Genomic DNA, 27273 nt, shown 5'->3' with positions numbered 1-27273 from the left:
CCTTGAGCCCAGATATCACTTGCCATTTTGAGCAGGGGAAGAATAGATGAGTATAAGCTTGGCAGTGCATCCCTCCTTTCGCGCAGGGTTTCCCACTTTACCCTCCTCCTGTTGTTAGTAAGAACCAGGCCTAGGTCGGCGGTTGGTTCCGTGTGGGCTTTAGCAGATATGGGCAATTCCATTTTCAACAGCAGGGCGTTATGATCGCTGTCCGTTCTATTCACAACCTCCAGATCCACAATTTTGGACCACATCCTGGTCTGAACCATGAAGTAGTCTAAGTGGGATTCTTGATCTTTTTTGTTATAGGTACATTTGGAGGGAATGTCTGAGGGCATCCGACCATTAACCGCCCTAACTGAATGTTGCAAGGTTCGAGTCATAATCTGCATAGCCAATGGGGTCCATGCCTTTGCATAGGTGGACCTACACTGCGGGATGCCCCAGAACTCATCTTCATCCTGCAGTGCCCCCTCACTCAGCCCTTGAAGGGGCTCGTAATGGCAATTGAGGTCTCCTGCAATCACACAGTGAATATCACGGTCCAAGGATTCAAGAAAGGATGATAGTTCCCCTACGGTGTTAGATTCCTTAGCCATAGCAGTAGGACGTGAATATACATTCACAACTGCCAGTTTGTATAAATTAGGCCAGGACAGTTGGACGCATAGAATATCATCCGAATGAGTCTGAATCAAATCCACCCTGCAACCCAGGTGTACACCTATCCATGTTGTCAGACCACCAGAGGGGCGGCCCTTGCCTCCCCACCGAGCTGCGATGTTAAAGGTCACGAACCCGGCTCTATGGACCTCCTCCCTGGCCCAGGTCTCCTGCAGTAAAATCACATCAGCAGTGTCCACAAAAGAGCCCCAAGCAGGACAAGCTAGCTTATTATTTAGGCCTGCCACATTCCATGATAGTAAGTTCATGCATTGGGGAAGACACGGGTGATGGGATGAGGGATCTGGTAGAGAAAAGGTGCTACTCTGCTGGTGGGGATCAGTTTCCCCATTAGAGATGGAACTAGCACTATGGAAGGTGACTGGCGTTGGAAGGGGAACAGAAGACTGTATAGAGTACACTTGGGGGTTGCTGATGCTATTACTAATACTAGTCCCCACTGTAGTAGAGGTGCACCCATTGATACCAGGGGACAAATTCCTTTCCTTAGGCAACTCAGTGGGCTCTGAGCCTAAAATACTGCCCCCCAAAAAGCCCTGAGCTACATGGTTGAACCTAGCCAGTCAATCAACCTGGTCAAGACAACTAAACCTGTTTGAGCAGACAGGATAGGCCCATTTTGGGTCAGAGGGGACTTGTCTTGATTTCCCACCACCTCCCCTTAACGAGTACTTCAATTTGAAAAATGTAGAGTTCTGATGAAACTGTACTTATTTTTGATGATTGAAACAAACAAATATACTGAACTTACAAAACATAAAAACTAGTTTTAAAGTGCACAGTTATGTGGCCACAATGTGTTATGCATTTCAAGTCTGGAATGGGAGAAATCATAATAATCCTTATGGACACCTCAGTTAGGGTCAATTCTATCTATGTCAGCAAAATTCTACCAGGACTTTTGAAAAGGTTTTATGTGGTGAGGAAATGTGCTCACTTTCATGTGAAAGAACATCTAATATTGGATCTAGGACCCGAAAGCAGCTCAACACTAGTTTGGTTATTGAGAGCAATCTTTGATTACTTTCATATGACCTGTAAGATTCAATAGCTCCCGCCTTCCCAGCATTTAAAGATATAGAAACAATTTGCTTGTGTGATCCACAGCCAAAGAAGCAGTCCGTAGAGGGAGAGCATAACATGGAGGACAATGAGCTGCCACTAATAACATAAATGTTACCCTATAGCCATAGATGCCAATTCATGGATATGCCTAGGGTAGCAGAGGTAACATTAGACAACATTTTTTCTACTCCCTGATGACATCACACAACCTTTGGCCCTGATTATAGTACTGGAAGTAAAATCCTGCCTTCTTTGACTCCAATTACAGCACTGGGGTTGACACTGTGGGAGTAGATACATACAGTGTATAAAACTAAGTAAGTTCTCTAGCTCTAACAAAATGCCCCAGGTGTAAGCAATTTCACTTGGACTTTTTTCTTTCTGTAGAGCAAGGATCAGTCTCCCTAAACGCAATAAACAAAAAAATGCACCCAAAGATTAAGGAGGTATAGAAGCTGAACACTACTCTTCTGTGATATCATGCCACCTGTACTGTTGCGGATCGCCTGCACTAGCTAGATCAGAAATATGCTATGCTTTGTGCTGATGATCACCAACAGGAGTGCAGAGACAACATGCTATGTAGTATATAATACAAGGTGTGCATCTATAAAGTAAAAGTTCACCCCAAAAGGCCTTCTGGTGCATTTGACCAATAACAGATTTTTACTATTACACAGCTAAATTGTACCCATTGTATCAACCTCAGGGGAGTAAAAGGTTAAGAGGATACACCAGCATTCAAACCTGGAACTGTGGCTGGTTCCTTGCATGGATAAATCAGTCCACTGATCTAATAAGCAGGTCTTAACACATGCAGTCAACCTTTGTTTACTTTAACTTACCAAGGTCATGACTTGCATGTCAAACAGATGTCAGAACAGATTATGAATTCATTAAGATCCTCACTCTGAGTGGCCTGGCAAATCCAATGGGGCTGGTAACATTGGTTTCTGGCCTTATCTAGAGTACCATGTGTAGTGATTCACCTAGGGACTTTAGCTATTCAGCAGCCACAATCTGCTGGTGAATCACTGGGGGAATACATGAAGGAACAGTCATGGAAACAATGATTTGTGCAGTTTATCCTCAACAAACACGTAAAGGGGATTGTAGGAAAGTAGTATCTGCTTCTTACGGTTACCCCCACTTTTTGCTGATTTCACACTGTTTTTGGACTAGTCTGCTATCCAGGGCCTCAGTCTATCTGCTTTCTCCCTTTAATTGCTATGTATGTACTTTAAGTACACTCCAGATTGGATACTGGGGTACCCTTATCAGTTATGTTATGTCGGGTATTTATAGAGCGCGCGGCTACTCCCAGGAGTGTCCTGGCACTGAAAATAAAGAACACAGACCCGAACAACAGAGAGATGAACCAGAGTGCCAGACAACAAACTGCTAGTGGAGCCAATTATAGTTGGAATAGCCATGTCTTCAGCATATTTCTAAAGGCAAGCAAATCCTGAGCCTGGCGGAGAGGCAGGGGGAGGTTGTTCCATAGGCCGGATGCAGTCGCCTGAAAAGAGCGACCACCGACCCGCGCAAGAGTAATTTTCGGCACAGAGGTCAGGAGCTGAGACGAGGATCTCAGAGTACGTTGAGGGATATAGCGAGGGAACCTATGTCTTAAGTAAGGAGCTCCAATCTGATTGAAAGCTTAAACACGAGAACCAGGGCTTTAAAATAGATTCTCTTCTGAACCGGCAGCCAGTGCAGGGATGACAAGAGCGGAGAGGTGCGAGTGATGGAGGGGACCAAGAAAATGGCCCTGGCCGCCGCATTTTGAATCACCTGCAAACGGGAGATCAAGTAGCTAGGGAGACCCAGATACAAAGAGTTAGCGTAGTCCAGACGCGAGGTAACCAGGGCCTGGACTATGGTTCTTCTGTGAGAGACAGAAAGCAAAGGTAGGAAGTTCCTCATCATTCTTAAAATCCCGAAACAAGTCCCTGCCACTGACTGAATCTGGGGTTTCATAGAAAGCGAGGAATCCTTCTTGACTCCGAGATTCTTGACCACGGTCACGAACGACCCGGGGGGGGGAGGGGGGGGGGGGGGGGGGGTGGGGACTGATCCCGTGGCTACCAATTATGCCAGGTCTCACAAGGGCGGTGGCCAAAGAAGATAATCTCGGATTTGTCAGGATTACATTTCATTTGATTCTCCTTCAACCACGAGAAGACTTCAGAGAGACAGGAATTTATTGCATGACCATCAAACTCTGCACCCTTCGCACAGGTGAAAAGCAGCTGAGTATCGTCAGCGTACGATACAATCTTTGCCCCGTATTGTTCAGCGAGGCAAGCAATAGGGGTCATGTAAAGATTGAACAGAGTGGGGCTCAAGATAGAGCCCCGCGGGACCCCAACATTCAAAGGTGGAATGGCAGCTGCAAACAGAGGGGACCATAAGGTTTGAAGACGATTACTGAGAAAGGACCTGATCCAACTAAGTACCGTACCGCCTACACCCCCCTCGACCAGCCTATGCACCAGTCTGGCATGGGGCACGGTGTCAAAGGCCGCGGATAGGTCCAAAAGGACCAGCACCGCGTTGCCTCCCCTGTCAAGCGTGGCTTTAATGGTCTCAGATATTTCTAAGAGGGCTGTTTCGGTACTGAAATTAGCCCTAAAGCCGGACTGACTAGGGTGCAAAAGATGGTTAGTCTCAATCCACTCCGTGAGAATGGAGTTAACATATTTCTCCAGCACCTTTGCAAAAAAAGGAAGTAACGATATGGGACGGTAATTACCGGCTTCCTCCGGATCCGCAGTGGGTTTTTTAAGCAGAGGGAGGATTCTGGCATGTTTCCAACACAGAGGCATAAATCTTTCTCGCAGGGAGTTGTTTAAAATCCGATTCACTATAGGATTAATAGCCTCAGCGATTGCCGACAACACCCTGGCAGGACAGGGGTCGGCCGGTGAGCCCGATTTCAAGGACTTCATAATGGATAGAGATTGGACCATGGAGATGGCAGGGAACTGCGAAAGGGAGAATTCAGAACTAACAGCAGTGCCGGAAAGATCTAAGTCTGAAGTGAGGTCCGGCAACTGTATTTCAAATGCATTCTGAATCTTTAAAATCATAAAAGAAAGAAGCCATCATGTTGGTCCATTTACTCGATGGCACAAACGGACGTCTGATCACTGCGGGGGAGGTGAAATTTCTAACAATATTATAAAGTTCTCTGCTTTTATTGCCGGCTTGGTCAATTTGTGGTGAAAAGAAAAGTCTCTTTCCCTCTCGGACTTTCTGGTAGTGATCTCTTAGGGCAGTTTTGTAGGTCAATTTGTCAAGAGCCATATAATTTGCTCGCCATATCCTTTCAAGATGTTTGCAGGCGGTTTTACTTTTCCTTAGCGCTTCAGTATACCAGGGGACAGAAGCACGGGGCGTTCTTGTCGCTCCCGGGGTAGGGGGGGGCAAGTTCTAAGGCTCCAAGGGATAGCCATTGATCCAGGGAATGCACATCATTTTCAAGAGTCCCACAGAATGAAATGGGATGGGATTGCAGGGCGCTCTGTATGGCCTCAGAAGTAATCTGGTTAAAAGGCCTAAAACTGCTTGCGCAGACATTTACCAATGGACGGGATCGATTGAGACTCTTAGGGACTCTAAAATGAACCAAACAGTGGTCCGACCAGGTAAGGGGAAGAGGGACTTCAACATCTATTGGAGTTGAAGAAAAAATCTGGTCTAAGATATGACCCTCATCATGAGTAGGCAGATGGACAAAAGGGCTCAGGTGTAAAATATCAAGGGATTCGTACAATTTGACCACCTCCGGTGCTAGCAAATTGTCCATGTGTAAATTAAAATCACCAAGAACCAAACAATGACTATATTTGGCGGCTAGAGGGGAAAAAATGTGGCTGATCGCCTTCAGAAACTTCCCAGCCGGCCCTGGTGGACGATAGATAACCACCCCGGCAATGGACTGATGGGCCGAGATGGTTAGGAGAAAACCCATGGACTCAGCCCCCTCAATCTCGGGGAGAGCTAGTGAAACACAACTAAAAGTGCTTTTGTAAATAAAAGCCAGCCCCCCACCCCTTCCTTTACCCCAATCTTTCCTCAGGATCCGATAGCCTGAGAGGATCGCCCCGGCAATAGTAGGGTTAGAAGCCTCGGTTAGCCATGTTTCAGTTAGAAACATCATGTCAGGGTGGGAGTCCTATAATAATTCCTGAAGTTGGAGCTCATATTTCTTAACTGAGCGGATATTAAGCAGTGACGCTGAGAGATGCAAGCCGGCCCCACCCCTATACATTTTGTTCATTGCTGGATGCGGTATTTCACCCCGTAGCACATGAGCATGGGAGGCCAGCCAATTGCAATCTTTGCAAGGGACGGCCTCCCCACTCAAAGCCGCGAAAGAGTGGGGCAAATCATACGTTTACCAATACTGAATAGGAATCCCTTTCATACGTGATAGATGGCAGCATCTCATTAAAAGAACCGACGATAGGTCTAGCGCCGGCCGCCTCCGGGACGCTGATGGGCGCAGACGGGCTAGCCTTGGGCGCGCCTTCGGCGCGCCAGCGGCGCGCTCGCACAACGTCCCGTTTTGAAGGCAGCATCAAAAACATCTAGACCGCGTCCGTCCTAAAAGATGGCGGCGTCGGTCGAAATGGTTTACAAAAGATCAGGGTTCGATTCCCCCGCCCTCCCCAGCAGCAAAGGATCGGTAAATTCCCAAACACCCCCGTATTCAAAGCACAATATACACAATACAATATAAAATAGGCAGATTTAAAAAACGAGTGCAATCATGAAATTAGTGGCTAAAAAATGATCAGAGTCAATTCGAACTAGCAGCAAGTGTCACGTTGAGGCACAAAATGTCTAGTTCGGGAATTATGGGTTCGAGCACGCTCGCGCAATGTCCCGTTTTGAAGGCAGCATAAAAAACAACTAGACCGCGTATGTCCTAAAAGATGGCGGCGTCGGTCGAAATGGTTTGCAAAAGATGAGGGTTTGATTCCCCCGCCCTCTCCAGCAGCAAAGGATCGGTAAATTCCCAAACACCTCCGTATTCAAAGCACAATATACACAATACAATATAAAATAGGCAGATTTAAAAAACAAGTGCAATCATGAAATTAGTGGCTAAAAAATGATCAGAGTCAATTCGAACTAGCAGCAAGTGTCACGTTGAGGCACAAAATGTCTGGTTCGGGAATTATGGGTTCAGTCCCTAGTATATGGTACATCATGTACCCAGGGCATAGGTACCCCAGAGGCCTCCTATGGGCTGAAGTATGTATTATTCCACCCATGAAAGGCCATTCAAAATGACACAGCAGGTCTGCTACAGTAGCCTGTGTAAGCTGGTGCTTGCACCACTTACTGAGATAAAGGTTCACCATATCTATCTAAATCACTACACCTAAAAACCTATTAGTCACCCCTATGGCAGGCCTTATCAATCCTGAAGGCAGGGTGCTGGGTTTTACGTGAGAGGTTGCCCCTGCATGAGCAGAGCCCCTCTGCAGCCTTCGGAGACCATTCTCCAGGGTTTTCTGTGGTTAAGCCAGACATATAGGTCTAAGTGCATTATAACCTCGCGGTAAATGCTAACTTTAAAACGGCTGCTTAGAAACATGTCTTATTTGGTGTCAAACACCTTGGAATCATACCTCCACACCAGTAACTGGTGTGGGAGGTATGATTCCACCCTTCCAAAGGGGACATGTGTGCATCACCGGTCTAGCTTTCTCGACCCGGGTAGCACAAAATGGACGCTGCCAGCCACAGACACGATTCTGCTCTCCCGCTGCTGAGCCAAGCTCGAGCAGAGGAAGGGATGACAATAGGCATCCTGTCACAGGGAGGTGTGACCACCTCCCAGACAAGGTTTGGTGTAGTGGGGCTTGGTGGGTGCACTCAGAGTGCCAGAAGGTCTGCACTGGGGGCCCATTTGGTGTCCCTGTGCATAGTCCACCTCAAACCAGTTCTGGGAGCCATTGGCTCCTGCTCTGGCGCGAAACTGGACAAAGAACATGGGTGAAGCCACCCCTCTGTCCTACCCCTCCCCTAGGAGGGTCCCCTGAATCTGTCCAACCCTTTCCCGTAGGTACAAAGTGGGCTACAGGACTTTAGATTTTACCTGGACAAGATTCTGCTAAGAAGAAACTAAGTACTTCGACTGTCTGCTGGACGACTGAAGAATCTCCCTTGGAGTAAAGGAGTTACTCCCCTGCAGAAGCAAGCACCTAAGCACATCTGACCCGTTTGCTTCTCCCGAGCATCTGAGGACATGGAAGATTTCACACAGGAGGTGGGTTCCAGAGGGTCCCTGAGGTAGATCTGACATCTCAGCGATTCTGAGACCAGCATCCCTCTTGGGGACCATGCAACCCGAACCCCTGTGCACCGCGTACATCTGCAAGTACATATGCTTGTTGACAATTCCCCAGCTTGTGCATTGGACTCAGTGTAGTACTGACCCGAGCAGCATTTGCACTGAAGATATCCAGCCTCCACTCACCGAGTGCTCTGTGGGCTGGTGCTTTGTAATTTCGCTCGAGGTCTCCTCGCCATCCCTGGTCCGTTGATCTGTGGGTCCTGGCTAGGGTCACCTTGTTTGTTCTTGGGCTTCCCTGGTTGCTCCAGACTTGCCCTGACTCCCCATTGCTTGGAGTCTCTTGGACCTTGCTGGCCCACACCGTAACCCGTTTGCTCTGCCCGCATGGGTTGCATTTGCCAAGGCTTGGTGGTGCACCAGCCGGACATCGACACCTCAGCACTCGACATCCTTCGTGGGACAGCTCACCTCCGGATCCTGGTCGTCCTCGACGTCTCCTGGTCCCCGTGGCTGCAGAGTCAAGCAACCCTTCTTCACACCTGAAGCTCCCGACTTTGGTGGGCATTTGACTATCGAGCCCCTGGTCACCTAAAGTGACACAGACTCTGTCCCCTCTGCTTTCAGATTCCTCTCACCTAGAATACAGGCTTGGATTCCACTGGACACTCTTCGCCTTCCCGGCAGCAGTATTTCTTTGCAGCCATCCACCGAAAACGACGAAGGTTTGCGACACCACTTGACCCAGATACACCCGGCTCTTCTGGGATAGGTAACACGGGTACCACGGTACTCACTGCTGGGTTGGCCTTAGAACCTCCAATGTTCCAAAGGATTTGCTCGAAGTCCTCGTAGAAGTGTCCTTAAACTGTAACTTTACCACTGCGACTTTCCCATGGAGTTGTACAGAGCATGCGGTCGTGTTTCCTCACTGCACCCGTCCTCCGTGGGCGCCCTGTGTCACTGCCTTGGGTGGTTCCTTTGGGTCCCAGCGATTCTACATGCTCTAGGCGCTGTGTCTAGTCAAGTTGTGATTGTTATACCATTTGTTTAGTATATGGTTCGGTTTTCCCTGGAGCCCGCTGTGTATTTTGCTACTTACGAATATTCTATTGATTCAGTATTGTGTGCTTTGTGCCCTAATCTCGTGTAGAGACTAGTAGATATTTTTATATAACTACTGTGTGGTTCTCCTTTCATTTAGTCATTCAAGAGGTGACACTTTGGTAAAACAAGCTGCTTTACATTACTTCAAGATTAAGCCTGAAGGCTGCTCTCCACAGCTGCCACTAGGATAGCTTTCTAAAGGTCATCTTTGACCTCATACATCATAAGGGTTGTGTGGACTGGTACAGGGTGCCCGCTTTAATTAGTGGACAGCATATACCAGGCCACCTTCTCAGAGGGATCATTAACATCCTTGCCCTAAAGTTACTGATGCCCCTGGTATGAGTAATTCTGGAGTTGATAACATTTCGACAAGAAATCAACCCAACTCAGAATCCATTCCAAAGTGGTCTTTTCAGCCTACATGCAAAGAAAACATCCCATTGAATACAGTACATGAGTCAGATGCAAGCATTACCATAATGCCAGTGTCTACCTGCTACTTCATTGACAACAGTGAAGGAATGCTGATCTTCATCTGCAAGGTCATTGAAAAAGCGGTCTACACTTATAATGCCAGGGTCACAATAGCACCAAACCTCTCAAGCACGACTAATGCTCGACAGACATCACTGACTTAGGCATCATAGACACCCTACTGAAAACAGACGAAGATGAACCCTGCCTCCTGAATATTGCTGGGCCAGTTAGCCGCCTACAACACATTCAACCATCCCCCCCTAGCACACCCTGAAGTCATGAATAGGCTTCACTCACAACATCCTTCACTCAAACTCCTATTATCTTTCCAACTGACAACAGTTCATTCACACAGGTATCTCTGCATCCCAAAGGGTCCTTATCACCTGCATAGTCTTCGAGGGTTTAATGATGTCATCTTCAGCTTCTACATGGAGCCCATTAGGGCTCTACTCACTGATAATTGCATCAAAATGTATGTGCCAACATGCTGATATTATACAACACTACTTGAAAGTCTCCACCACTCCAGACCTCCAACACCTTAAACACTGCCTGCATCTAATCTTGGCACATATGATAGGAGCAACACATAACCCACAGGGCCCTGGGTAAAATGTGTATGTAAATGTAAATGTAAATGTTGTAGACTTGTAAAGCGCACAGCTGCCCCAGCAACGGGGCGTCCCGGCGCTGTAGACCGCTGGGGAACCCGTCCTGGCTATCCCTGTGAGATGGTCCCTTTCTGGGTATCTCCAAGGTGAAACCAGGCATCCCCGGCGTCTGTGGGGGGCCGTTGTAGAGATGAGGCAAGCTTAATGCCCAGAGTTGCCGAGTGTGTTCCTGGTTAGAGTAGGTACCGAGGCGAGAATTATCGAGTCCGTTTTGACCCTGGTCCACGACCCTGCCGCGTCGGGAATTGAACCCTGGTCCCTGGCCGATTCTCTGCTCACGGGTCTGCCGCCTCTAACCAGTGAGCCACACCTCTCCACTGTATCTCACAACAATGTCCCAAGGAGCATCATTAAAAACAGCAATTATTTCAATCATACAATACTAATGTATTGCAATTACAGGAGATATAACCAACAGTAAAGCAATACATTTTGATGTAATCTACTACCAATTATTTAGTAGTAAAAGCCTCAATTATGATTAATAAATAAAAAGTGCTCAATGTGCAAAGTGAAAACAAAGTGCTCGTGAGGTTCGTGTTGACAGCACAACGTGAAACACAAGGCTACAAAGGTGGCATGAGTATATAAAAAGGTCACAGGTTTATATATGTATCATTGCACAATAAGTATCCTTTTTTAACCAGAAAATTGTCAGAGTTTTGACCTTCTTTAACTTTTCAGGTCTTCATCAGGACAAAAGGCACTGATCGCTGCTAGGACAAAGAAAGTAAACTGAGGCAAAAAAAGAAAAATTATGAAGAAAACGAAAACTGATATCAATCATTAAAAGCTGAAAAGGAAGCTTAACGCAAATACCTGTTATAAGTTCCAAAGGAATACTGTACAATAAAAAGGGAAAGGGAAATTCTGAACTAATAGAAGGAAAAAAAAGTGGACAGTGTCGCACCAAAGTGAAAATTATTTATGCACTTATGAAAATAAATTAAATAGAACAGGACTAGTCAGGGAAAAAGAGGAAAAAAAGGGCACCAAGACTGGACTAAGTGCAAAAAGGACAAAAAACTGTCCATTATATAGCGAGCCCATGTCACTAATTGAAATGAAGTGTCAATACTTTGATCAATATTAATACTTGTCCAAATAATTTGTAATCTGTTTAATAAAAATCAGGGGAAGCTTGAGTGACAAAGTTATTGAGGTACGGGCTAGTAATTAAAAGATGTTGGGTCAAAATCACCACCTAACTGTAAGAAAAATACTACTTGTGTAACTATATATCTGTAAGAGACATTAGTCAGTGATAGATTCCTTACTTTAGATTCCTTACCTTAGAATATCCCCAGGCGTCAGACTGGATTCGGAAAGTTTTGCTAGCAGTACCTCTGCGCGTCAGTAGATGGCGTCGTGCGGCTCCGAGTCTGTCGCTGGCATCGTAAGCGCTGAGATGACGTCACGAAGACTACTTAGGCGCCACCCATGCACGCTGACGTCAGTTCTGTACACGAATTTCTGAGCCAGGAACTCCGAGCCATGCAAGAAACTGACCACTGGTGCCAAGAAACTAGGGCCCTGAAAGGAATGACCTTAACCCTAGAAATCAGTTCACAGAACGGGGAGGATGGGTGGGGCGGTAAGGAATCTATCACTAACTAATGTTTCTTACAGACATATTGTTACACAAGTAGTAACTAGTGCATCTCAAAGAGACACGTTAGTGATAGATTCCTTACCTTAGAATAGATACCCCAGCAATACCAACCCCGGTGGTGGGTCTGCGAATAGATTACACCAGAAAGTCAGGGAGAACAGAACGGCCAAAGAAGCCGTCTCTCCGGACCTGACTGTCAAGGCAGTAATGCTTGGTAAACGTATGCAGCGAGGCGAACGTAGCTCCCTGACTAATGTCCTGCAAGGGGACGGCACGTCCCAAGGCTGTAGTGGCTGCTGTTGCCCTGGTAAAATGGGCACGCAGCCCCACAGGAGTCTCCTTCTTAGCCAACGAGTAACAGGCCTTGATGCAGAGAACGACCCACTGAGAGAAGGTACGTTTGTGCACAACCCGACCTTTTTTGGCGCCCACGTAGCCAACAAAGAGCTGGTCATGCACCCGGAACTGTTGTGTGCGCTTCAGGTAGAATGAGAGCGCACGTTCTGGGCCAGACAGTGGAGCCTCTCTTCCTCTTTTGAAGGATGCGGAGGCGGAAAGAAGGTGGGCAAAGTGATGGTCTACCCGATGTGGAAGGGCGTGACAACCTTTGGCAAAAAAGAAGGACGGATCCTTAAAACACCTTGTCCAGATGAACAGAAAGGAAAGGAGGTTTGGAAGAAAGAGCCTGGAGCTCACTCACTCTTCTGGCAGAGGTGACAGCTACCAGGAAAGCTGTCTTAAGAGTGAGAAGATACAAAGGACAGGTATGAAGGGGCTCAAAGGGAGCGCACATCAGATAGGTCAAGACAAGATTCAAGTGCAATTGAGGCATTATGAACGGCACAGGAGGAAACGTGTGCGTAATGCCTTTCAGGAAACAGGTAACAACCGGGGGAAGGGTGATCTGGAAGCCTCAGAAAGGCGGAGATAGCCGAAAGATAACCTTTGATAGTGCCCAGAGCAGAGCCCTGTCGGGCCAAGGACAGGAGGAACAGAAGGACCTCAGAAAGAGTGGCAGAAAGGAGATCCACAGACTTTGCTGCGCACCATGCCACAAACTTGTTCCACCGGCAGGCATATACCGTCTTAGTGGAGGGACGCCTAGCTGCCAGAATGACATCACAGACTTCGGGAGGAAGATCGAAAGCTGTCAACTGTCGCCGCTCAATCTCCACGCATGGAGGTGGAGGCTGGACAGGTTCGGGTAGAGTACCGTCCCCTGCTGCTGCGACTGAAGATTCTCCCGAAGAGGCAGTCGGATCGGGGGATCAATCGCCATGCTGAGTAGCTCGGGATACCAGTATCTTTGTGCCCAATCCGGAGCCACAAGGATGACTTGGGCCCGGTTGCGCCGAATCTTCTTCAGCACTCTGGGCAGAAGTGGTGTAGGCGGAAAGGCGTACAATAGACCGCAACTCCACTCGCGACGAAAAGCGTCGCCTAGCGAGTGCCGCCTTGGAAATTCCAAAAACAACAGTTGATGGACAGAATGCAGAACAATGTCATACATTCACCCCAGTACAGAGATCTGGGCCTAAATCCATCGTTTTTTTTGCTCACCATGCCATTCCAGTTTGAACCTAGCCATATGCAAATCAGTCTTGACCCTGTGCCTCATGGGAACAGTCCAGCCCGAACTGCCAAGCCAGGTCCTCCCTGGACTGGAAACCAGCCTCCTAGGACTGGTTTCGGGGATTCACCCCTCTTCAGCCAGGATAGCTTGATTCCAGTGGCATGGAGAGCACGGGACTCACGTCTGACAATACCAGTCCCACTCGGGGTGACAAATGCAAAAACAACAGTTGATGGACAGAATGCAGAACAATGTCATACATTCACCCCAGTACAGAGATCTGGGCCTAAATCCATCGTTTTTTTGCTCACCATGCCATTCCAGTTTGAACCTCAAATAGCTGGGTCCAAACTGGGGTGGTGTGGTGAGCAAAAGAAGGATCCATATAGCTGGGTCCAAACTGGGGTGGTGTGGTGAGCAAAAGAATGATGGATTAAACTCAGATATTTGTGACTGGGGGTGAATGTTTGCATTGTCCAGTATTCCGTCCATCAATTGTTTCTTTTGCCTTGGAAATTCCAACGCGCAGGTCTGAAGACATTGCGCATTCTCTTCGGTGGCGAATAGATCTAACCAAGGCTCTCCCCACTGCTGAAAGAGACCTTGCACCACGTCCGAGCTCAGACGCCAATCGTGATCGATCAAGCACCGGCGGCTGGGTTTGTCCGCCCTGGCGTTCAGAGAACCTGCCAGGTGTTGAACCATCAAGGTGATGCCTTGATGTTCCAGCCATGTCCAGAGGCGCAGAGCCTCCTGACATAGGGTCCAGGACCCCACCCCGCCCTGTTTGTTGCAATACCACATGGCGGTGGTGTTGTACGTGAACACCTGCACCACACTTCCCCGGACAGAGGGAAGGAATGCCTTCAGTGCAAGTCGGTTCGCCCGAAACTCCCAACAGATTGATATGGAGCCGGGACTCCGCCGGAGACCAGAGGCCTCTGATCTCCGCCTCTCCCAAGTGGCCTCCCCATCCCAGGAGGGACGCATGCATCACCACTGTGTGCTCCGGTTGGGGAAGGGAGAGGGCTCTGCCATTGACCAAGTCGCGATTCGTGAGCCACCACTGCAATTGCCGTGCAGTGCCCTCCGAGATCTGGACATGATCGGACAGGTTGCCCTGATGCTGCGCCCACTGGAACTTCAGGTCCCACTGCAGAGCCCACATATGCCATCAGGCATGTGTCACCAGCAGGATGTAGGGGGCAATCAGGCCCAGAAGCCGGAGGGTCATCCTGACTGAAACCTGGGACAGAGGCTGAAAGATCAGAATCATAGCCTGAATATCCCAGACTCGCTGCTCGGGAGGATAAACCCGAAACAGCGTCGAATCCAGAACCTCTCCGATGAAGGGGAGCTTCTGAGAGGGACTCAGGTGCGACTTCAGCACGTTGATGGCGAACCCCAGCAAATGCAGGAGGTCGGCCGTATTCTGAAGGTGGTGGACGACTGCCTGGGGTGAGCCCGCCTTCAAAAACCAGGGTCGAGGGCAGCCAGGACGTGAGCCAGAGTCAGCATTTTGAACTTCTCCTTCCAGAGGAAGAGATTGACGGTCCGGAGGTCCAAGATGGGACGCAGGCCCCCTTTGTCATTCTTGGGGACCAGAAAGTAGTGGGAATAACAACCACTCCCTACTTCCACGCCAGGAATGCACTCGATGGCCACCTTGGCCAAGAGTGCCGTGACTTCCTGCTGGAGAAGTACCAAGTGATCCCCCGACATACGGTGGCACCAAGGTTGCATGGCTGGAGGGGAGGACTGAAAGGGAAGGGAGTAACCCCTGCGGATGATCTGCAACACCCACTTGTCCAATGTGATATCGCACCAGTGGGGGAGGTGGTGGCGGATCCTGCCACCCACTGGCGTGGGGTGCTCCACAAAGCTCAGATTAGGAAGGTTTGGAGGTAGAAGCAGCGGAGGTGGACTGACCCCTACGCTGATTCCCAGACCCGCCCCTAAAGAAGCTGGGTCCGCGGCCGCGCTGAGGCTGGTTCTGCACAGGCTTGCTGAAGGAACGCGCCTGGGCGCCTCTGTCGTGACCACGAAAGGAACGAAAACCAGGAGTGGCCGGGCTTTTTGCAAAAAGACACAAGGACTTGGCCATGGCTCGTGAATCCTTAAAACGCTCCAGTCCACTGTCAGCCTTATCGCCAAACAGGTGAGTGCCATCAAAGGGCATGTCCATGAGCGAGCTTTGGACATCTGGCGGGAACCCGGTAGATCTCAACCAGGCGTGGCGACGAAGCGCCACAGTCGTAGAAATCGCCCTACCCAGTGAGTCCGCGATGTCCAAACTAAACCGAATGGCGAACTTAGCCGCATATTTACCCTCAGCAACAGCTTGGGACAGCACAGCGTGGGTCGCCTCAGGACACTGAGGCAACACCTGTGCAACTGTATCCCACGCCATGTGGGAATGGCGGCCCAATAAGCAGGCGGTGTTCACTGACCACAGCCCCAAGCTGGCCCGAAGAGAACAACCGCTTACCAAACTGTTCCAGCTTCTTAGAGTCCTTATCCGGCGGAGCCGTGGGAAAGGCACTCTGTGACGTCGAGGATTGGATAACCAGGCTCTCAGGCGTAGGATGAGTGGTCAGAAAAGCGGGGTCACCAGGCGCTGGGCGGTGACGCCTGGCGACATTCTTATCCACAGGGCCCCTGTGGCTGGCCGCGACCAAGTGCCCAACAAGACGTCAGTGAGGGGGTCGTTAAATGGGAGCAGGGGCTCCGACGAAGTGGACGCCGTCTGCAGCACCTCAGTGAGGAGATTAGTTTTGAGGGCCACCGTAGGGAGATCAAGGGTGAGGACCTCAGCTGCCCGACGGAGCACCATCGTGTAGGAGGCGCCCTCCTCCATGGTAGGCAGGGGTTAGGCAAACCCCAGGTCAGAGGAGACGTCAAGATCGCCGGAATCCCCCAAGTCGTCCACCCAGTCTTACTCGGAGTCACACTGATGGGCGAGAGGGTCTTCGGACCCCTCCCAGTCTTCCTCCACCTCAGTGGCATGGGGAACAGACCGCGGCGGCAGAGCTGGGTCCGGGAAGGAACAAACGGCGTCGGAAACAGAGCCGGCCGAGCCGGCACTGCGTCCCAATGCGGATCCCAGGCCAGAACAAAATGGTCCTGTAACCTGGGCAAGGGTGCTGGGGCCGGAGCCGGCAGCGCTGGACCGTGTGGTGCCGGGGCTAGAGCCAATGGCGCAGGATCCTGTGGCGCCGAAGCTGGATCCACCGGCGGCCCAACAGGATCTGGACACAGAACCCGAAGGCACGCCGGGCCTAAAGAGGTGGTCCATGGTAGCAAGAAATTCTTGCACCTGTTCGGGAGTCGCCTACGGACCCGGATAAGGTGGGTAGGCCGCGGGACTCCCAGGCTCCAAAGGAGCTGCAGGGGCAGAACCCCTGTCCCCCTCGTCCGCATCTGAGGACCGATGGGGGGACGTCGGAGAGTGAACTCGCTTCTTCGACTTCTTTTTGTGTCGTCTCTTACCCGAATCCGAGGGTGAAGACTTGGAGCCCGAGGAGCGATGACTGCGGGCCCGCGAGCGTTCCCGGGAACGGGACCTGGAACGGCACTGGGACGAGTGCCGGACCTTCAGCAGCTTCCAGCGCCGCTCCCTCAAGGCCTTCAGGGCCATGTCCCGACAGGACCGTGAGTCGTGGTCCGTCTCCAGGCAGTAGAGGCAGACATGGTGGGGGTCCACCACCGACATATTGCAATGGCAGGCCCCACAAGACTTAAATCCAGGCATCCCTACGTGCACCAAGGAGTACAGGAGACAAAAAGTCTCAAAAAGGGTAGTCAAAAAGTGACTAAGGTACGTGCTCCAACCAGATCTGCGCTTGCTGGCGTGGAAAAAGAAAGAACTGACGTCAGCGCGCATGGGTGGCCCCGAAGTAGTCTCCGTGTACGTCATCTCGGCGCTTACGACTCCTGCAACTGACGCAGAGCTGCACGACGCCACCTACTGACGCGCAGGGGTACTGCTAGCAAAACTTTCCGGAGCCAGTCTGACGCCTGGGGATATTCTAAGGTAAAGAATCTATCACTAACGTGTCTCTTTCAGATAGGAATGGCACCAATAAGCAGTATTCAAACAAATCGTGGTGTGTGCATGCTGAAGTCCCGAACCAGGAAAAAAACATGGTGCCAAGGTAGTTTGCATCAAGAAAAAGAACTAGAGTGCTGACAATACTGTATGGGGGGTCTTGAAGGGAGAAAACGAATCTGTCCAAAATACAAGGAACCAGGACAAAAACAAGGCAGCCAGCATAGTGTGCTGCGTATGGTGAATCAAAGAAAATAGCAAGAGAACTCAACGTACTGAATGAGGGACTTGAAGGGAAAATAGCATTCCACCATAAAAACAAGGTCGTCAGCAAGGCAAGAGGTGTATGGTGCCCTGATAAATACTAGAACGTACACCTCACTGTTCCTAAAGTATAAACAGGGCAAAAAAACACCGTACCCTTGCATCTCCATGGTATAAACGCCCAGCTAGATGCTGATCCCCAAACACTACACTACATGTCATATCACATTTCATCAGAGGCCTGAAGACATTTGATTAAATCCCCCCTATCCTGATTAAACTCCACTTGCTTTCCTTGCTGGCCCACACATCTTTTCAAAATAGCCATATTATTTACCAAGGTATCACAACCTGCACCTCTCTCTGGTGGATAATCTCACCATGTCTGGAATACCCGCAGCCAGGGCACTGTCATACTGGAGACTAATAAGTGTAAAAAACCACATTTAAAAAACAGGCCGCTCTGTCTATGCACCCAATACCTGGAACAACATATCTGTGTCCATTAGGTCTGCCCAACACTGCTCCACTTTACAAAAGAGCTGATGAAGCATGTCTTTAAAGAACACTACATCATGATGCAATACCAGTACACTTTTGCTCCTAAAAACGAGTAACTGACAATAATTCACTGACTGTACCCTTGCCTTTGACCCTGTACAGTGCTCCGCTACCTCTTGGCTAGGTATGCACTATGCAAGTAACACATACATGTATGCATGCAACGGGAAAACTAGAAAAAGGCCTCTCCCTACTGGTAAACGATCACTGAAGGTGAGGCAAAATGTATCTACAATTTACAAAATGACTGATTGACCTAGATTAAATAGCATTTGTAAACTCTTCATGGATTACCTACAATGTGACTCTTTGTAACCTAGAACACTGGCACTTTGGCGATCTTTTGGGACTCTTAACGAGCAATATGGAATGGATGTCACAAGAAATATATTTACTATGGAAAACAACCTGACAGATACGGATTAGTATAAAGCAATTTAAGTGCAGGATACTCATGTTTTTTTGGTCATCAATGGTGCATGAAGAGTGAATGTCTGTGGGATCTGCAACTAAACGTTGTCTATATGTGTAGTTTGATATTGTATCTTCTTCCAATGTTTTGGTTTACAATAAATTTCAAAAATAATTAAAACAGTCTTGGCAAAAAAGAAACTACTTAACCTCATTAATAAGCTACTCAACCTCAGTAAGTCAAATGTTACTCGAAGGCAAGGGTCTGTTTCTTTAGCAATTGCCTTTTTGGTCCACAGGGGTAGTGTGAGAAGTTGGCCTGGCATATGCTGTTCCTAGTTATAGGGACACCTTGCACCAGTCCAATTCGACTCTTATTGATGATAGGTTTAAGACAACCTTTAAAGAAAGCTATCCTAGTGGTAGCTGTGGAGAGCAGCCTTCAGGCTAAGTCTTGAAGGAGTGTTAAGCTTATTGTTTTACCATAATAACCTCTTGAATAACCAAATGAAAGAGTAGCCCACACAGGTATATATATAAAATATATGTATTTATTCTAGACAGAATCCCACAGTCACTTTATGTGACTAGTGGCAAAGTTACGCTTCAAACAAGCATTTATAAACACAATAAATAGCACAGAAATCAATGGGCCCCAGGGGGGGACCAAACCATCTACTAAAATAGTGGTATAAGAACCACGACAATTCTACAGGCAATGCCTAGGGCATTCAGGATCGCTTGCCCCTTCAGAATCCACCCACAGTTATGAGGAAGGGGACCCACGGGAGACGCGTGCAGTGCAAAGAGCTGCTATCGGGATCGCAATGTTAGCCTATGGAGAATGTTGCGGTTTGAAATAAACAGATTAAAAATACTTCTAGCAGGAGTACAAAGTTAAAACTTTAGACTTAAGCTTTTGAAGAGCCCACTACCTCGAGAGTACCGTAGTACCACTGTTACCTGCCCCAGGGAAGCCGGGTGCATAGGTCGATTCTGGTGTCGGGTCGCGGGCTGATTTTCAATGGAAAAGTAGTCAAAAGTACTGCTAGCCAAAAGCGTCGATGATGCCGTGAAGATCAACGATGTGAAGATTGTAGAGAAGAACCTGAAAGCAGAGGGGACAGAGTCTGGGTCACGGCAAAGTGACCAGGAGGCTCAAAGCAAGGAGCCCTTCGATGTCGGGTGCTTCAGGTGAGAGGTGCTGTTGCTTGGATCTGCAGCCACGGGCTCCGGGAGGCTTCAAGGAAGGTCAGCTTCCGGAGGGCGACTGTCCCACGTCGGATGAGGGTCGCTGCGGTGTTAGTGTCCGGATTGGATCCACTAAGCCTTGGCAACCGCAACCCACGAAGAATAAACAAATCAGCTACAGTGCAGATCCACGAGGTCTGGGAGAGGTCTCCTTCGAGGAGACTGTAGAGCAGGCCTGGAGCAACCAGGGGAACTCTTGTTTTCAAAGATAGACCTCCGCTAGGGCCCACAAGTCGAGAGACAAGGGACTGCGGGAGGCGGCAATTTGGAGTGCGTAAAAGGGCACCCACGGGCCACCGGAGGGGGCTAGGGCGCTGGTCTTTGGCACAATTGCTGTAGAGTGGTTGGCTCGTAAACGGGCCAAAGCACGACTTCCCCACTGGTCAGGGTCGTGTGCTATGCAAGAAGAGGCCGGGGTCTCAGGGTATTGGGGATCTCGGCACCCACGCGGTCCACGGTGCCCAAACTCGTTGAGCACACTCACTGGCCTCTGGGATGCGCTGGAAACCCACCTCAAGGGTTCTGGAAGTCGTCGAAGTTCGTGAGAGCAGCGAAGTTCCAACCGGGTCACTTGCAGTGTTTCAGGTGCCTGCCAAGCAGGGGGATAACTCCTTTATCCCAAGGGAGATTTCTTCCGTCAGCTGGGCAGCAGCTCGTCGAAGGTAGGTTCTGTAAAGTTCCAAATTAATCTGAGGCTCTGGGGCCACGTTATTCACCTTTATCCCCAAGATTAGGGGAGTGTCCAGAGTAGTGTCCACCAATGGCTGGTGAGGCGGGAAAGGGTGGCTACACCCTCTCCCCTTTGTGTGTTTCCCGCCTGGGCGAGGGGCAGGATGCCCCTGAACCGGTTCCATGCGGTGTATGCAGAATTAGGTCTCTGCAGCTGCCTACGTGCAACTCTGAAAGGACATTTGGTGCACCCACCCTGTTCCAATCCACATTATCCTGTCTGGGGAGATGCTAGCACCTCCCTGCCACAGGAGCCCTATTGTCCAGCTGGCGAGGCTGGGGTTTTCCCCAGCAACAGCCAGCCAGGGTCGTGTAGGTGGCGGGCAGTAGCCATTTTGTGTAACTTGTGCACTTTTAAATTGGTGTCTAAATTCTACCGCTTTTCCCATATCGCCCTTCTAGCAAGGGGGAATCGTACCCTCATGCCCATGGCTGGACTGGGGGTATGATTCCTACATGTTTGACACCAAACACGATATGGGTCTGTGTAGCCATTCTCAAGTTATCGCGATGACGCGATTTACTTATAATGCGGTTAAGAGTATATGGTATGGCTACACTACAAACAACCCAGTAACGATTTTACGAAGGTTGCAGAGAGGCCCTACTCATGTAGGGGTCCCCCCTCACACATACCTCAGCACCCAGCCCTGTAGGATTACCAGGGCCTGCCATAGGGGTGACCTATGAGAGTATATGTGTTGTAATGGTGTGGGATATAGGGTACCTACATCCCTGTAAGGGGTGCTAGCACCACCTTACCCAGACTACAGTAGTGGTCTGGTGGTGTCAGTTTGTATGGCTGTCCCAGGGTGGCACAATAAGTGCTTCAGCCCTGGTAGGCCTACTGGGGGACCCATGCCCTGGGTACCTAGGGTACCTCTACAAGGGACTGGTAGGGCATGTCCAGCATCCAATTAGGTTTGTACCTAGAGTACTCACATCAGTTTTAGGGAGAAAGCAGATAGGCAGGGGTCCTGGATAGCAGGATCCCAGCCAGACTAGTCAAAAACCACTCAAATACCAGGCAAAAAGTTGGGGGCAACCATTAGTCAGATTCCACTCTCATACAGGTAGTATGGAAGCTTTAGCTTTTCTCACGTTCTTTTTCAGAAACCTCCAAATAAAAGACAAACACAAACCAAAGCACTAATAGAAATACCTAAAAGTAACACATAGTTTGAAATATAAACAGGAATCTAAAAGTAAATCCACAGGCCTTGGCCCAGCTCAGCCTTTGCCAAACTGACAGGCTCTCGCTTGACCTAGCTTTGACTGCCTGTTCTTAAGTGCCCTGTTCCTGCAGTCCCACTAGAAGTCTTGGTGAACAGACACTCCCTTTTTTTAAACATATAATCACATTTCCCACTATTGCATGTATTTAGTGATTGTACTCAAATTGTTGTGGCAGCATAAAGAATAAAAGCATAATGTTTAATACATTGATGCGATCAACACAATTATCTGTCAAGATAGTAAACAACCAGACCCTTACAATACATTCTAGTTTTAGTGATTAATAACCGTTAGGTTTTACATATTTAGCAATTACCTGCATTTGACAGTTGGCCTTCTTGTGCTTGAACACATCGTAGTTCTTCAATAGTTTCTTTTAAAGAATCCCTTTCTGATCTTAATCTCTGGGAAGGCAATGGGAAGAAAATCGAATATGTTAAAATAAAAAGAACACATGCCGCTGAATGAAATATTAAATATTGTTCCACAAATGATTTATCCTTAAACTATTAATTTAGAATGTATGGACTCCCAACAAACATGCAGTGCCACTCACTACTTTAACTGGGCTTTTTCACAGTCATGAAAATAAACCAGAGGAACTTCAGTTTAGTATTAAGGTGTTAGGTGAGGCAACAGCATCTGTGAAGTAAATTTTTTAGTTTGCTGATAGGCAAGTGGCTTACTTTATAGTAGGATCCACAAACAACAAGTTCTTCAAATCTAAGACGTGTCCATTCAAAGAAACTGGATACTTACATGACTATAATTTTGCAATATGGAACTCTTCTTATTTCACATGCGTTACATTTTTCTGGCATTCAGTGATTGGGTCAGGAGGACCTGACTTAGTAAAGCTTTTCTTTTGGGGACAACTATACGCAAGGTTTATGACTTCGAGCAGAAGATCACAAAAGCACAGGGAATCACCTCTACTTTCTGATTTATTTTGACCTGTTCTATGGCATATCTGTTTATTTTTAATTATTTTGCTGCCCTTTTCACCAGGGAGATGGGGGCTGGAAGTAGGACGTGCAGCTAGAAGAGCTCCATGCTGCAAACTATTGTTACAGGCATGTAACCAAAAAAAGCAGGTAGCCGGGTAGTTGAAAATAAAAACTGGATCTGACTTTGGGTATAAACTTTGGGGTAGTTCTCATTACTATCTTGTACTTGAAAGTACATTTCCTGTAAGGACAGCATCTCGTTTACCGTTCTCAGTGATGTGAAAGCCACCAAAAAATTGAGCGCTTTTAGTGTTAACTTTGCAATCTACGTTATGCAAAGGTTCAAAGGATGGTTTTAAGTGCTCTGTTAGGAAAGTGTTTGATCTTGGTGGGTATATATATTTTGCTCACATCGAAGTTATGAGAACTTCTGTTATCCCTTGTACACTGCATTTGTTGATAACTTTCAGCCTTAGGGGGAAAAGCTCAGACAAATATCCCTAAAAAGTTCAGAGAGAATGTATTCCCTCAAGTAGAGTTGGTGTTGTATTGAGGATATGAAGCTCTGCATTATGTGCTTTTTGCAGTTGCAAATAGATTTATGCCTAGTGTTCTCATGTCTGCAAAAAAGGTTTTGTGAAACTTCTTAGTTCATTTCCCACTCCTGAGCTATAGCTAGGTCTCTGCTTCACGGCTTCTACATTTAGCGGTCCCGCTAGGTGAACAGATGTCACTATGACCTGGTCCTATATTGACTGTTTCCGAACGTCCTGAGCTAGCTTTCACAGGGTTGATGAGTTTGTTCCTCCTCACTTCTTCAAGTAAAACATTGCTGTTGTACTGTTGTTTGTACCATGATTTACCCGTCTTACATTTGTATTTGGTAAGCTTCAGGGCTAAAAAAAAAACCAGTCCTTAGCACGAACACTTATGTATTGTAGGGCTTCATCTGTGTTCCACTGACCCATTTATTTGGAGCCCCTTGTATGTAAGCACCTCCGTCTGTGTGTGATGTCTGCGTTGTTATGGTGACTTAGGGAATTAGTGTCCTGATAGATCGTCTCTTCAGCATATTCCATTTAATCCATAATTTTAGCGTTTTTTTGACCCTGGGTATTACCATGTACTAGATTATCCCACTCCCCTTTGTCCCATGACTATTGCCTCAATAACCGCAATGGCAGCATATGTTGTCTGGCATGTAGTAATAATGGGATACCATCATGCCCAATAGTCTCAGTGTTATATATTTTGTCTTGCTTAGGAGGTCCCCTGTTGTGCTGCTCCTTAATTGCTCACTGAGGACCTTGGCAAGATTAGACATTTGCAGTCGTTGATGCTTATGTTCACTCCAATGTATTACATTTATCATATAGTCTGTTCATGCATTCATGTGCTTAGGAAAAGGAGTAACAGATTTGGACTTTAACATGAATGTGCAAGATAATTTTTACGTTATTTCCCCGAAAGGACATCATGATCACAAGGTTTATTTTTCTTAAAATAAATTATATGACTGGTATAAATGACCTGTTCACAGCTCTCACCAAGATATAGTTTGGGACTTCGAGAAATTCCAGACAGCAGAGCAATGTGAGTACAGACACACCAATGATCATCAAATCCAACCTCGTCTTGCAGATAGGTCTTGGACTAGCAAAGATAGATTAAGTTCTGGGACGCACGTATTGAGAATTAAATATTGAACCTGCATGACTGTAAACGTTTGATGTTAAAGATTAGGCAGGGATCCTTAAAAATACACACTGCCTGCTTTCATAACAATTGCATTCTTTGTTTATGCATTCACTAGGTTTTCACGGATGCCTGCTATAGTACTCTTGTATTTAATCTGCAGTAAAATAGGCTTGAAATAAAGCCTTTAACAATAACAGTGCACATTCTTGAATGCTTATAAATGTGGAGGAAAGCTGCTAGAATGAAAACAATCATTTTCATTTCATAAGGCTTTATTCGGAGCTTAAACACTAAGTCCATAAAAGCACATACATTACATTACAAAAACAACCATCAAGTAAATACAAAAAACAAAATAACAAACCCTAAAAGCAAACCTTTACACTACAAACATCAATCAGACAAGTAAAATACAATTTTAAAAACAATTAAAAGATCATACTAGGCCTTGCTTTGATGGCTTGAAGAAGAAAGGTAGCAGTAAAAAAGCATACATCAGATGGCGGGTTAAAAAACTGTTTCATAGAGTCTTGTACATTTCTAACTCCATACTTCTTAAAAATAGGTTTTAAAAAAGCTGAGCGGAAATTACCATAAAGTTTACACAACAGTAAAAAGTGCATGGTGCTTTGCGCAGTGATACTGTCGCATGGGCATGGACCAATCGGATGTTTTTTGGTACATGGAAAGGCCACCAAATGGTGCACTATCCCAAACCGTAGTCTCGTCAATACGAACCGATGGGATGGTCTGGTTACAAAGCTCAAATACGGTTGATAACCTGCCGTCTCACAAAATCTTCCGTAGAGCAAACAAGTAGTTAAATTACCACTGGCCCTCCCACGCCTCTCGGACTTGTGGCTCATAAAAACAGACTTCCTCTCATTTTTCGACAGGCTAGAGGCAACATAACAATCCCCTCTTAGATTGAGACCATAAATCTCTGAAAAACAACGGGTAACGAATTTGATCCATGGATTCTTTAGATGGTTATCAATAGAAAGGCAATCTTTAATGATGGCTCTGTTTAAGGAGGTCTCTTCCTTTATCCAGATTGCGCGCCACAGCATTAGTGGTCTGAGGGCGATTAAATCTGAGAGGTGTTGAATTCCAAACTCCCTGTGCACCAAATCGGTAGAGGCCGATATAGGTAAACATAGGAGTCTTTTAAGGAAGAGATTTTCCTCCGCTTGTAGACTCCCAGCCATAACATGCCCCCACACACCAGCACCATAAAGGGCAATTGAGAGACATCTCATTTGATAGATTTTTAACATATCTTTAATCCGTTTGTCCCCTATTTTGGTTGCAAACTTGAACACCCCGTGGGCACATTTCGCCATTCTAGCCCTAACGTGGGTGATCTCGCTGGTCCAACTACCTGCCTTAGAAAAAGTAATACCAAGGTAATTGAAAGAGTCCACCGTTTGCACCTTATGCCCATCAATAAAATAAGGGTGGGGTTTATTACGACCCAAACCACATTCCATAACAAAAGTTTTCGTTTTGTTAATCAACAGCTTTCTTTCCTTAATGAACAGGGAAAACCTATCCATTAGGCGTTGTAGGCCAATAGGGGTCCTGGACAAAATCACGGCATCGTCCGCATAGAGTAAAACTGGGACGTAAAAATCGTGAATTTTTGGTGCATCTGCCGCAACAGTCTTTAAAACGGAGTCTACCTCATTGATAAAGAGAGTAAAAAGTAAAGGGGCGAGCACACACCCTTGTCTAATGCCACGCCTAATATTAAACTTTGGGGTGCGCTCCCCTCCTGGGCCGTAGCGGACACTTGAACTTAAATTGGCATATAACCGGGCCAAGAAATAGACAATGCCCTCAGGTGCCCCCATTTCAAGTAATTTCACCCATAAGATGTTATGGTTCACCATATCGAAGGCACTGCTCAAATCTGCGAAGCAGAGAAAGAGGGAACCTTTCTTGGCCTTCGTATACTTCCCAATTAATAATTCTAGGTTAAGACACTGTTCAACGGTCCCGCGTCCCTTCCTAAAACCAAATTGAGAATTAGCCAATATATTATTCGATTCGGCCCATTCTTCTAGTCTAACCAGAAGCACCCTACTCATGATTTTCACTGAGGAATCAAGAAGGGAGATCGGACGGTAGTTCTTTGCGTCCCTCCTCTCTCCCTTCTTATAGATAGGAATAATAATGGATTCCTCCCAAGTTGGTGGGGCACCATTACAAACAGCGACATTAAACACGTTAGTTAATAGCGGGCCCCATAGCTCCGGTTCTTTTTTATACACATCTACGGGCACCCCGCGGGCCCCTGGGCCTTCCCACCCCTACTAGCAGTAATACTATCCTGGACTTCGGCAATGGATATGTCTAAAGGAACGACTGGCCAGCCGTCTCCACACACATCCCTTGGTTTATCCGAGTCAAAAATCGTGGAGAAGTGGGAAACCCAACTTTCCGCACTAACGTTGGCCGTCAATTCGGGCATTTCATCATCCTTTAAAAAAGGACAATTAACTGTAGCCCAGAATAAGGAGGAATCCGAAGTTTCGGCTGCCTGATCTAACTTATCCCATGCCTCTTGTCTTAATTCGGCCTTCCTATGTTTGACTGCAGCCTGATAGGTAGCTCTAAGCTC

The 27273-nt window shown here is 47.5% G+C and overlaps 1 protein-coding gene across 4 annotated transcripts in view; it reads right to left on the bottom strand.

Moving 5' to 3' along the window:
* HOOK3 (hook microtubule tethering protein 3) overlaps positions 1–27273 on the bottom strand; it is a 1476018-nt gene that overhangs the window by 612016 nt on the left and 836729 nt on the right. For all 4 annotated transcript variants that reach the window (XM_085636641.1, XM_085636638.1, XM_085636639.1 and 1 more), the window contains one exon: positions 22322–22409. In XM_085636641.1, the coding sequence (XP_085492767.1) occupies positions 22322–22409 (88 nt within the window). The remainder of the gene's footprint in view (positions 1–22321; positions 22410–27273) is intronic.

Source organism: Triturus cristatus, chromosome 2_1 (genome assembly GCF_964204655.1).
Source record: "Triturus cristatus chromosome 2_1, aTriCri1.1, whole genome shotgun sequence".
NCBI lineage: Eukaryota > Metazoa > Chordata > Amphibia > Caudata > Salamandridae > Triturus > Triturus cristatus.
The sequence above is the reverse complement of the archived record's forward strand: the minus strand, read 5'-3'. Positions and strand labels throughout refer to the sequence as shown.